This window comes from Otolemur garnettii, unplaced genomic scaffold (assembly GCF_000181295.1).
Source record: "Otolemur garnettii isolate 467f Iridium unplaced genomic scaffold, OtoGar3 scaffold00119, whole genome shotgun sequence".
Taxonomy (NCBI): Eukaryota; Metazoa; Chordata; class Mammalia; order Primates; family Galagidae; genus Otolemur; species Otolemur garnettii.
This window is the reverse complement of record NW_003852514.1, coordinates 4,981,961-4,994,511: the sequence shown is the minus strand read 5'-3', so window position 1 is coordinate 4,994,511 and position 12,551 is coordinate 4,981,961. Positions and strand designations below refer to the sequence as shown.

At 37.4% G+C, this 12,551-nt stretch overlaps 1 protein-coding gene across 1 annotated transcript in view; it reads right to left on the bottom strand.

Moving 5' to 3' along the window:
* Positions 1–11,405: 11,405 nt before the first annotated feature.
* The window catches only part of STK17A (serine/threonine kinase 17a), a 36,701-nt gene continuing 35,555 nt past the window's right edge, over positions 11,406–12,551 (bottom strand). Inside the window, exon 7 of the mRNA XM_003797551.2 lies at positions 11,406–12,081. Coding sequence (XP_003797599.1) covers positions 11,760–12,081 — 322 coding nt within the window. The 3' untranslated portion in view covers positions 11,406–11,759. The remainder of the gene's footprint in view (positions 12,082–12,551) is intronic.

The following is a 12,551-nucleotide window of genomic DNA, read 5'->3' as shown; positions in this document are numbered from 1 at the left end:
TGGATCAAGGAGTCATTTTGATTTTTAAGTCTTCCTATTTAAGAAATACTTTTGCAAGGCTATGGCTGCTGTAGAGAGTGATTCCTCTGATGGATCCAGACAAAGTAAATTGAAAAATTTCTGGAAAGGATTCATCATTCTTTCATAATTCATGAGAGGAAGTAAAAATCAATTGACTCCAACCCTCATAGATGACTCTGAGGGGCTTCACCTTTTCCACTGGAGGAAAAAGGAAATGCAAAAGGAAAATAACAAACACTGAGATGAAGGAACAAGAAAAATCTTCAAACAAAAATAAAAGCCCTGGACCAGATGGCTTCACATCAGAATTCTATCAAACCTTCAAAGAAGAGCTTGTACCTATATTACAGAAACTATTCCAAAACACTGAGAAAGAAGGAACCTTCCCAATGCACTCTATGAAGCAAACATCACCCTGATATCAAAACCAGGAAAAGATGTAACTAAAAAAGAGAACTACAGACCAATTGCACTAATGAATATAGATGCAAAAATTCTAAATAAAATATGAGCCAAGAGATTACAGCTACACATTAAAGAAATTATATATCATGATCAAGTGGCTTAATTCCAGGGATGCAAGGCTGGTTTTAACATGCACAAGTCCACAAACGTAATTCACTATATCAACAGAAGCAAAAACAAAGGCCATAAGATCCTCTCAATAGATGCAAAAAAACATTTGATAAAATTCAGCATCCTTTTCTTTTTTTTTTTTTTTTTTTTGAGACAGAGCCTCAAGCTGTCCCCCTGGGTAGAGTGCCGTGGCATTACAGCTCATAGCAACCTCCAACTTCTGGGCTCAAGCGAGTCTCCTGCCTCCGCCTCCCAAGTAGCTGGGACCACAGGCGCCCGCCACAACGCCCGGCTATTTTTTGGTTGCAGCCGTCATTGTTGTTTTGGCAGGTCCGGGCTGGGGATTCGAACCCGCCACCTTAGGTGTACGTGGCTGGTGCCTTAGCCGGTTGAGCTATAGGCGCCGAGCCCAGCATCCTTTTCTAACAAGAACACTTAAGAATATAGGCTAGGTGCACATTTCTTAACTGATTGAGCCATCTGTGACAAACCCACAGCTAACATCATACTGAATGAAGTAAAACTAAAAGATTTCCACTTAGAACTGGAACCTTAGAAGGATGTCCTCTATTATTATGCCACTACTATTCAGCATAGTTCTGGAAGTTCTTTCCAATGCAATCAGGCAAGAGAAGGATATAAAGGGCATCCAAATGGGGGCAGAGGAAGTCAAACTCTCGCTCTTTGCTGATACGATCTTATACTTAGAGAATCCCAGAGACTCAACAACAAACTCCTGAAAGTGATCAAGAATTATAGTAATAGGGTATAAAATCAAATGTCCACAAATCACTAGTCTTTGTATATGCCCAAAACAGCCAAATTGAGAAACTCATCAGAGAGTTTCTGAAGGAGAACAGAAACTACAGAACGGAAACTACTGTTCTCCTTACAGTAGTTTCAAAGAAAATAAAATACCTAGGAATATACCCAACAAAAGACGTGAAGGATCTCTATAGAGAGAATTATGAAACCCTAAGCAAAGAAATAGCAGAAGACATTAACAAATGGAAAAGCATACCATGCTCATGGTTGGGAAGAATCAACATTGTTAAAATGTCAATACTTCCCAAAGCAATCTACAGATTCAGTGTAATCACCATTAAAATACCAACATCATACTTTGAAGAACTATGCAAAATAGTTCTTTGTTTCATAGGAACCAGAAAAAGCCCATGTAGCAAAAGCAATTTTTAGTAATAGAAATAAAGCCAGAGCCAGCACTCTACCAGACTTTAGGCTATATAACAAGTCCACAGTGATCAAAACAACATGGTATTGGCATAAAAATAGAGACATAGACATTTGGAACCAAATAGAAAACCAAGAGATGAAACCAGTCTCTGACAGCCTTCTGATCATCCATAAACAAAACAAAAGCATCCATTGGGGAAAAGAATCCCTACTTAATAAATGGTATTGGGAGAACTCGATAACCACATATAAAAGACTGAAACTGGACCAGCACCTTTCACCACTTACAAAAATTGATTCAAGATGGATAAAAGATTTAAATGCAGGAAATGATAAAAATCTTAGAGCAAAGTGTGAGAAAAACTCTTGAAGATGTCAGCCTAGGGAAAGATTTTATGAAGAAGACTTTAGTGGCAATTTCAATAACAACAAAAATAAACAAATGGGACTTAATTAAACTGAAAAATGTCTGCACAGCTAAGGACACAACAATCAAAGCAAACAGACAACCTTCAGAATGGGAAAAGATATTTGCATGTTATGAATCTGACAAAGGTTTGATAACAAGGATCTATAGAGAACTCACATTAATCAACAAAAAAGAGCAAATAATCCCATCTATCACTGGACAAGAGACATGAACAGAACCTTTTCTGAGGAGGACAGACGAATGGCTAACAAACATATGAAAAAATGCTTATTGTCCCTAATCACCAGAGAAATGCAAATCAAAGCCACCCTGAGAGATTACCTAACTCCAGTGAGATTAGCCCACATCACAAAGTCCCACAGTTGCACATGCTGGCATGGATGTAGAGAGAGGGGGAACACTTTTACATGTTAGTGAGAGTGCAAACTCATACAGCCTCTTTGGAAAGAGTTATGGAAACTCCTCAAAGAACTCAAATTAGACCTCCCATTTGACCCCACAATCCCACTACTAGGCATCTACCCAGAAGAAAACAAATAATTTTATCACAAGGACATTTCCACTAGATTGTTGATCAAAGCTCAATTTATAATTGCCAAGATGTGGAAACAACCTAAATGTTCATCAACTCTGGAATGGATTAACAAACTGTGGTATATCTATACCATGGAATACTATTCAGCCATAAAAAGATGGTGACTTTACATCTTTTGTATTAACCTGGATGGAGCTGAAACACATTCTTCTTAGGAAAGTATCACAAGAATGGAAACCAACTATCTAATGTACTCAAAACTAGTATGAAGCCAGTAGACAATCTAATCTATGCCCACAGAGAGAAACTCATTTCAATTCAAGATGGGGAGAGGGGGAGCAAGGGGGAGGGAGAGGGAAGGAGGGGAATTTGGTGTGCTCCTACTTAACGGGTACAATATAGGGGTGTATGCCATACCTTTTGGGTATTGGACACAACTACAAGAGGGACTATGCCTAACAAATTCAAATATTGTGACCTGGTTGTTGATACCCTTACATTTACCTGAAATTTTAAATAAAAGTTCTACTGTGGATAAATTGCTACCAAACAGCTTTGTAAGCTACAGAGAAATCTTTTGTAGAAGGATCAATGTGGCAAACGTCATTATTGTCTTATTTTAAGAAGTGCCACAGCCACCCCAATCTTTAGCAGCCACCATCCTAATCAATCAACAGCTGTCACCATTGAGACAAGACCCTCCACTAGCAAAAAGATTAGGACTCAGTGAAGTATCTTTTTATTGTATTTGATTAATTTTTTTTTCAGACACAGTCTCACTTTGTCACCCTCCATACAGTGTCATGGCATAATAGCTCACAGCAATCTCAAATTCTCAGGGTCAAGCAATCCTCTTGCCTCAACTTCCCAACTAGCTGGGACTACAGATGCTTGCCACTGCACCCAGCTTTTTTTTTTTTTAATCAGTGAAGTATCTTTAGCATTTTTAAGCAATATTTTAAAATTAATGTACAGGTTTTTGGATTAATGCTATTGCTCACCTTGTAGACATATATATCACTTTTATATGCACTAGGAAAGCAAAAATGCATGTCACTTGCTTTATTGCAGTGGTCTGGAACTGAAATTGCAGTATTTCTGAGCTCTTCCTGTATTCAAGAAATGGAGTAAAGCCCCAACAGCATAAACCTGAAGAAATCCATAATAGGATAAAGAAGAAAGAATGATACCTTTCCTATGGGAAAAAATAATAAAAATGCTAGTGGATTTCTTCTTGGAAACAATAGAGGCCAAAAAGAAGTGACATAAAATTTGTAAGTGCTAAAAATTATCAAGTCCAAATTCTCTGTCTGGTGAAATGAAGAGGCAATAAAGACATAACTTAGATGATGGATAACAAAGAGTTTGTTGAATGGATCTAACCTATAGACCTTCAATAGACTTACTCTGGAAGAATGACTCAAAGAAGTTCTTCCTACAGAAAGGAAATATTAAAAAAAAAAAGTCTTGGAGTATCTGGAAGAACAATGGAAAGAACTTTTCATTTGGAAGGAAAGTATCATAGACTTTCCTTCTTGAGTTTTCTAAATTGTTTGATAGTAAAATCAACATGTATTAACATTGTCTGATGTGTACCTTAACATACATAGAGGATAAATTAAGACAATTATAAATGGGGAGGGGAAAGGACAGCATGAGAGGTAAGGTTTCTGTATATCATGCAAAGTGGTAAAATGTTGACATCAAGATACTTAAATGGCAATGAAGTAGTTCCATATCCCAATTGTGTTGGTGGTTACTGGATGTGATAAAACAGCATAGAACTATATATATATATATTATTTTATTTTTATTTTTTATTTTTTTTTGAGACAGAGTCTCACTTTGTCCCCTTGGGTAGAGTGCCTTGGCATCATAGCTCACAGCAACCTTAAACTCTGGGCTTCAGTGGTTCTCAACCTTCTTAAATGCCGTGACCCTTTAATATAGTTCCTCATGTTGTGGTGACCCCCAACCATAAAATTATTTTTGTTGCTACTTCATAACTGTAATTTTGCTACTGTTATTATTTTTTTTTTTTTTTTTTTTGAGACAGGAGCCTCAAGCTGTCCCCCTGGGTAGAGTGCCATGGCATCTCAGCTCACACCAACCTCCAACTCCTGGGCTCAAGCGAGTCTCCTGCCTCAGCCTCCCAAGTAGCTGAGACCACAAGCGCCCACCACAACGCCTGGCTATTTTTTGGTTGCAGCCGTCATTGTTGTTTGGCGGCCCGGGCTGGATTTGAACCCGCCACCTTAGGTGTACGTGTCTGGCGCCTTAGCCACTTGAGCCACAGGCGCCGAGCCTACTGTTACAAATCTTAATGTAAATATCTGATATGCAGGATGTATTTAGGTGACCCCTCTGAAAGGGTCATTCAACCCCCAAAGGGGTCATGACCCACAGGTTGAGAACTGCTGGCTTAAGCAATCCTTTTGCCTCAGTCTCTGGCCACAATGCCCTGCTACTTTTTAGAGCTGGGGGTCTCACTTTTGCTCAGGCTGGTCTTGAACTCGTGAGCTCAAGCAATCCACTCGCTTCGGCCTCCCAGAGTGCTAGGGTTATAGGTGTGAGCCATTGCACCCAACCTGTACGAGTTTTATAAATGTCAATGTCCTAGTTTTGTATTGTAATTACATAAGATATACTTGTACTATCTTTCCAATTCACCTAAGTCTCTAACTATTTCAAAATCAAAACTTTTAAAAAGTGTCGAACAAGAGTAATGAACATGCTGCCTTAAAAGGGGAAGATGAAGTGATAATCCTCTCTTCCTGAATAATTCTAGCTTTCTGAGGATTGAACATATATCTCTTCCTAAATACCCTGACTTATTTTATTCTAGATATGCTTCTGTCACAACTTGTTAGAAAACTGGTCATTTTAAAAGAGATAACTAAAGAGATATTCATTTTTATGAAAACTCATCACAGTATATTGAAACTAAGAGATATTTTACTACTTCTGCTAACATTTAGTAAAAATAGTTTTATTTTTAATAAAAATACTCATTTATCCCAATAGAAACTATAAGAAGGAACGTAATCAAAGTCATAAGATTATGCTGCCATGAAAAATATGGTGCTTCCCAAAGGATTGTGTCAATATTGGATTTAAGTAGAAAACATTTCCTATTTTAAACATGTTTGGATATTGTAATAGCCTACGTGTTGGCAAACATTTTTTGTAAAGGGCCAGACAGTAAATATTTCAGGTTTTATAGGCTGTATGATCTCTGTCACACTTACTCAACCCTGAATTTTTGTAAGAAAGCAGCCATAGACACAATGTAAATGAATGGGTGTGACTTTGTTCTAGTTAAAATTCATTTACTAAACGAGTTATGGGCCATAGTATGTGACCTCTGCACTAGCCTACTCTCAGGTTACTTATCCTCTGGTTAATTTTTTAAAAATCTGAAATTAAATTACACAAAAGTAATTTTAAAATTGTGTTATGGATATTAAAATATGGCCAAAAGTAGAATCCTAAGGTAAAAATCCTTGACTAGCAGTCATCAAACCTCAAGGATTCTATCCCTTGTGTAACGTTGTCCACAATGTGGACAAATCACATATTCCCTATGAAATTCCATTACTTTATCTCTAATATGAAAAAATTAGAGGAAAAGGAGAGGGGGTGGGGGTAGGATGGGTGGAGGGAGGGTAATTGGTGGAACCACACCTACAGTGCATCTTACAAGGGTACATGTGAAACTTACTAAATGGAGAATATAAATGTCTTAACACAATAACTAAGAAAATGCTGTGAAGGCTATGTTAACCAGTTTGATGAAAATATTTCAAATTGTATATAAAACTAACACATTGTACCCCATGATTGCATTAATGCACACAGCTATGATTTAATTTAAAAAAAAAGAAAAAATTAGAGGAGTGATTCCTTCCAGTTTTGTTACTATAAATTTTAATTCAGATTTACTCCCCTTGTTAACAAAATTTCAAGAGAAGGGAAGACTCATTCTTGTTGAAATAATTTATAACATAGGGTTAGGTACAATGAGCTAAAAATTAACATTAGAAGATTTGGTTATTAAAAGCAAACAAAAAAATAGAAAAATGAAGACTATCCAACAAAACAGCATCAAAAAACAAAGATAAAAGGATGTACAGGACTTCTACACTGAAAATACAAAACACTGCTAAGGAAAAAATGAAGTAAATGGAAAGATATACTGTATTTATGGATTAAAGACTCAATATTATTGTTAAAATGTTAAATTGATTTACAGATACAATGACTCCCAATCAAAATCCCACAAGGCTTTTTCTGCAGGGGCAGCTTGGTAAAAATTGACAAACCAACTCCAATACTTATTTGGAATGCCAAGGACCTGGAATGAACAAAACAATGATCTTGAATAAGGAAGTTTTTCCTGACATCAAGACTTATGAAGTCTTGACAAAGGGATAAACTAATAGAATAGAACAGAAAAGTAGATCCACAGATACATGGTCAAATGATTTTAGACAAGGGCACCAAAACAATTTAATGGGGAAAAGCAAATCTTTATGACAGACAGTGCTAGAACAACCAAACATTCATGTGTAAACCAGAGGTACTTGACTCCTACTTCATGTATATAACAAAAATTCACAGTGGACTATAGACCTAAACATAAAAGCTAAACATAGAATACTCTTTATAAAAAAAGACCTTATCTTCATGACTTTAGGGTAGAAACTTCTTGGAAGAGGACACAGAAAGGTATTAAACATAAAACAGAAATTGATAAATTAGATTTTACCCAAATTAAAACCTTCTCATTTGCCTCTTGGAAAAATAGGCAACCCACAGTGTGAGAAAAAATATTTGTAATAGGCTGGGCACAGGTGGCTTATGCCTGTAATCCTAGCACTTTGGGAGGTTGGGGCAGGAGGATTACTTGAGCTCAGGAGTTTGAGATTAATTTCAGCAAGAGAAAGACCCCAACTCTACTAAAAAAAATTGAAAAAAAATTAGCTGGATGTCACACCTTTAGTCCTGGCTACTTGGGAGGCTGAGGCAGGAGGATCGCTTGAGCCCAGGAAATTAAGGTTGCTGTGAGCTAGGTTAATGCCATGGCACTCTAGCCTGGGCAACAGAGTGAGACTCTGTCTCAAACAAACAAAAAGAAAATTGTAACATACAAACTTGACAAAGGCAAATCCAGAATATATGAGGGACTCCTATCCACTAACAACAAAAAAGGACATAAGAATCATCTAATGAAAATGTAGTCATTGTGGAAATGCAAACTAAACTACTGTGAGATACCACCACATATCCAGGCAAATGGCTAAAATGAAAAAGATGGCATCCATACTGGCATGAATGGAAAATGGTATGTCTGTTATGGAAAACTGCTGGGCAGTTTCTTAAAAAAATATACATCTATCCTGAGACCTAGCAATTCTACTCCTAGCCTTTTGAGAAAGGAAAATATTATCCACAGAAATCCCTGTATATTGACTGAATATTAATAGCAGCATTTAAGAGAAAGGAGAATATGTCCACAGAAATCCCTGTATATTAAGACTGAATATTTATAGCAGCCTTAATCATAATGGCCCAAAACTGAAACAGCTCAGGGTCCATGAACAAAAGTATAGATACATAAACCAAAAGGTTCTACATAGCAACAACAAGGAACAAGCCACCGATAAAAACTCCAACATGGATGAATCTCAAAGATGGCAAGCTGAATAAAAGCCAGAGGCTGAAGAGTACACGCTGTGTGGTTCCAGCTTTATGAATCTGAGGACAGGGAAAAGTGACCTACTGTCACAGGAGTATGGGCTAAAGGAGTATATATGTTTGCCTTAATTTGACTGTACGGAATTAATGCATACATTCCACTGCATGTAAATTATATCCCCCTCTCCCCAAACAAGACAAATAAAACAACGGTTGGAGATTAAGGGTCCTGCAGTTAAGTTTAAGATTTTTTAAACATTTTCTTTAGTGACAGAGTTTCACTTTGTTGCCTTCAGTAGAGTGCTGTGCTGTCACAACTCACAGCAACCTCCAGCTCTTGGGCTTAGGCGATTCTCTTGCCTCAGCCTCCCAAGTAGCTGAGACTACAGGCACCCGCCACAACACCTGGCTATTTTTTGTTGCAGTTTGGCCGGGGCTAGGTTCGAATCCACCACCCTCATTATATGGGGCCAGCACCCTACTCACTGAGCCACAGGTGCCACTCTAAGATTTTTATTTTTATTTATTATTATTATTTTTTGAGACAGAGCCTCACTTTGTCACCCTTGATAGAGCCCTCAGTAGAGTGCTGTGATGTCACAGCTCACAGTAACCTCCAGCTCTTGGGCTTAGGCGATTCACTTGCATCAGCCTCCTGAGTACCTAGGCCTATGGGCACCTGCCACAATGCTGGGCTATTTTTTTGTTGCAGTTTTGGCCAGGGCCCGGTGCCCTACCCACTTAGCCACAGGCACCACCCCATTTTATATATTTCATAAGCAACTTATCACACTGAAATATTACATTGTTGTATTTTATTATAACTTAACCATATTATAAATGGTATGTGTAAATTTAATAGCACTGTTCGGTTTATCAATTTGGTAATAGAAAAAAACATTAACATCTTTAAATAAGTATAGAGCTAGTTGATGAATCATTACTAGATTTTTATTTAGCTTACTATTGTGAAGGCTCTTCATCCTCTGTTTGGTTATGTCACATAAACCAAAAAAATGCCAACATACAAGTATACATCTATTCTGAAGGGCTTATTAAAAAAGCATGAACAACTCAAAATTTAAGGTATAAAAGCAGCTAAGGTTATGCAACAAACTGCAAAGTAGCCAGTTAAAAGGTACACAGTAGACCCTCCATAGCCGACCACCTCCCTACATTGACTACCTCCTTCAGTTGACCTAATTTTCATAGCCCAGACATGCACCACACATACTTATTAGTACCGCAGGCCTAGTTTCTTATGTGGCCTACCTCCGTATGTTGACCTGTTTGTTACAGTCAACTTACAGAGGTTCTCCTATATTACAAAAATTTTTAAGTGTATTTCTAAAATATAAAATGGTCTTGAAAAGTCCAAATGATTATGCTTTTAAAACTTGACAAATCCATTAGGTACAAACATGTGTCATTCAATACTGGTATTTTTTTTTTTTTGGTCACTTTTCCCCTGTTTTTGCCAGAGAAATACTTATATAAATTTGCTTAAAACTGTGTTTTACAAGTTACCCAAGGCCCAACCTTGTAGCCATGGGTTTTCGTGGAAAACTACCATTGTGGCAGAGTTTCCTCTTTACCTTTTCAGCTCTTATTTAGAAATGCTAGTTTCCAGGAAACTGTATAAATAAAACCAATTTAGCAAGAAAACACTGCAACAGTTTGAACTGCCTGACGCATTTCGCCCTGTGGTGTATAAGCGTCACCAGGTGCTCAGAAAGGCTCACGCAGCAGACCTGGTTGAGGTGACAGACCATTCGTGTACACATCTATGACATTTATATAAACATATGTGTGGTCACTGCACACACTTCAAAACAGGTGGTGAGGTGCTGTCATTTTCATGATTTTGACATTTGAGAAATCGTGCTCCGAGGAGTGCTTTGTGCGACACCTTGATCAGACCGTGAGGGGACAGGTCAGTTGTTCTTAATGCACAGCACGAGGCAGGGCCTGGGTGTACACAACACACAGGTGACAGACAAGCTGGAGTAACAAACGCACTACACTAAGCCTAATGAAAGACAAATAAGGACTCTCAGACTTTTTTTTTATGTGAGAAGGATATCCAATTTAAGTTACTTTTCCATCTCCATTTTTTAAATAGGCCTTTCCTGTTCACTTTAGGGGCCAAGATACAATTAAGTGTTCAATCCTAATCCAATTAAAAACTACTGAGTATATTCTTATAAGTCTTTTGGGGACAAGCATCCAATGTCAAATTTTGTATGGACAAAGTATATGTTTATATATATATATTTATATATAGGTATTTGTAATGTTTTCCTGACATTGCTTGGGGGCGGAGAATAACACAAGTAGAGGCTTGGTGGTCAGCGTGGAAATGCTCTCCAACTCTTCTGCTCTATGGTATTTTATTAACTTTGAGACAAACACAATGTGATAGTATCTTTTCACTGACCAAAGCAACCACAATGTTGATCAGATCACACTGATGCCTGCAAGTGGCCAAAATTACATGACAAGTGTAGGTGAAGGGCAAGGAAGTGACTGTGGTTTAGCCCCTAAAAGAAGGTAGGTGAGTGTGGTGTGATGAAGGAAGTGGCTGACGAGCTGACGCTTAAAACTAGAATAATTTCAGAGGAAAAATCACCACCTCTCTCATTAGTGACACTGAATAGGGAAAGAGTTAGCCAGGGTTTTCACTGATAGGTTATAAGCATTATGCAAAAACAGAGACAACAAAAGCTAAATCAAGTTAACATAAAGCAGTAATAAAATATAAAAAGAAGACATTATCAAGTTATAATGAATGTTATTCTAGATGTCAAAAATTTAAAAGCTTTTAAATTAAAATCTTGCCAAACTACCCCTCCCCCAAGTCAAAAAGTTATCCATTTTAGTAAGGGTATCAACATACATATAAAGTAGACATAGATACACACATGAATAATGCAAAAGAGATTTACAGAATGCAGTTTTGGCACTTTTACTTGGATTTTTAAAGAAAGTGAATACAAATAGTATCTTTGCTTACAAATTCTCATTCTGGAGAAACAGGATGTAGGATTAAAAGATGCAAACCTCTCCCTTCTTAAAAATAACATTGAAACAGATAACTGTACCTGTTAAAAATCTCCTGCTTGGCAACTCTGTAAACCTGGCTTGATTCATCTAATTCCATAAGCTTCACAAAGTTGTTTGTGTCTATGTATGTGACACCTGGTTATCCACTTTCAATACATGTACCGTTTGGCCTGTGGTCCATAAATAATATTAACGTTTTCAATTCAATGTAGAAATCTCAAAAGTTCTAAAGGGAAATACTGCTCAGTAGATAAATTCTCCTGGAATTTCTTGTAGCAAAGGTTCCTCAAATTTAAATCGTTTGGAAATGGCCTTTTGCTCCATTTTCTCTTTTTCAGACTGTCTGCACTGTCCTAAAGTATACGAAGTAACTACAATTAAGTCCTCTGTTACAATTGATTCCTCAGTTTCTGGTTTGCCAAAATTAATTTCAGGCACAGAATCATCACCTTCTTGAAGGGCATTTGGTTCTTCTAAAGCCCCTTTCACCCTGAGAGAAGGATCTTGAATACTGTTCTGTGTCAACCAGGGATGTTGTAGACATTCTTCTGCAGTGGCTCGATCTCTGTGTAAAGATACACAATTGATACTTAGGGCAACATATGAGCACTTCAATTAAAAACTAGAATATAAGCTGCTGTACAGTATTTATTACAATTCGAGATGTATGAAGAGTTGGCAAGAATCTCATTGTGATTCCTGAATAAAACTAGAAATTTTAGAATTTGGGTGTAATTTTTCACACTGTTTAAAAATATTTTAGGTAAACTAGCTCTGGAAAGCTCTCTTGGGGAACAAACAACAGATGGAAAATGTCTTCTAGGGATTATCTGGCTTTTTTATTTTTTAGAGACAGAGTCTCAAGCTGTCACCCTTGGTAGAATGCCATGGTGTCACTGCTCACAGCAACCTCAAACTCTTGGGCTTAAAGTGATCCTCTTGCCTCAGCCTCCCAAGTAGCTGGAACTACAGGTGCCCACCACAATGCCTACCTATTTTTGGGTTATAGCTGTTATTGTTTGGCAGCCTAGGCTG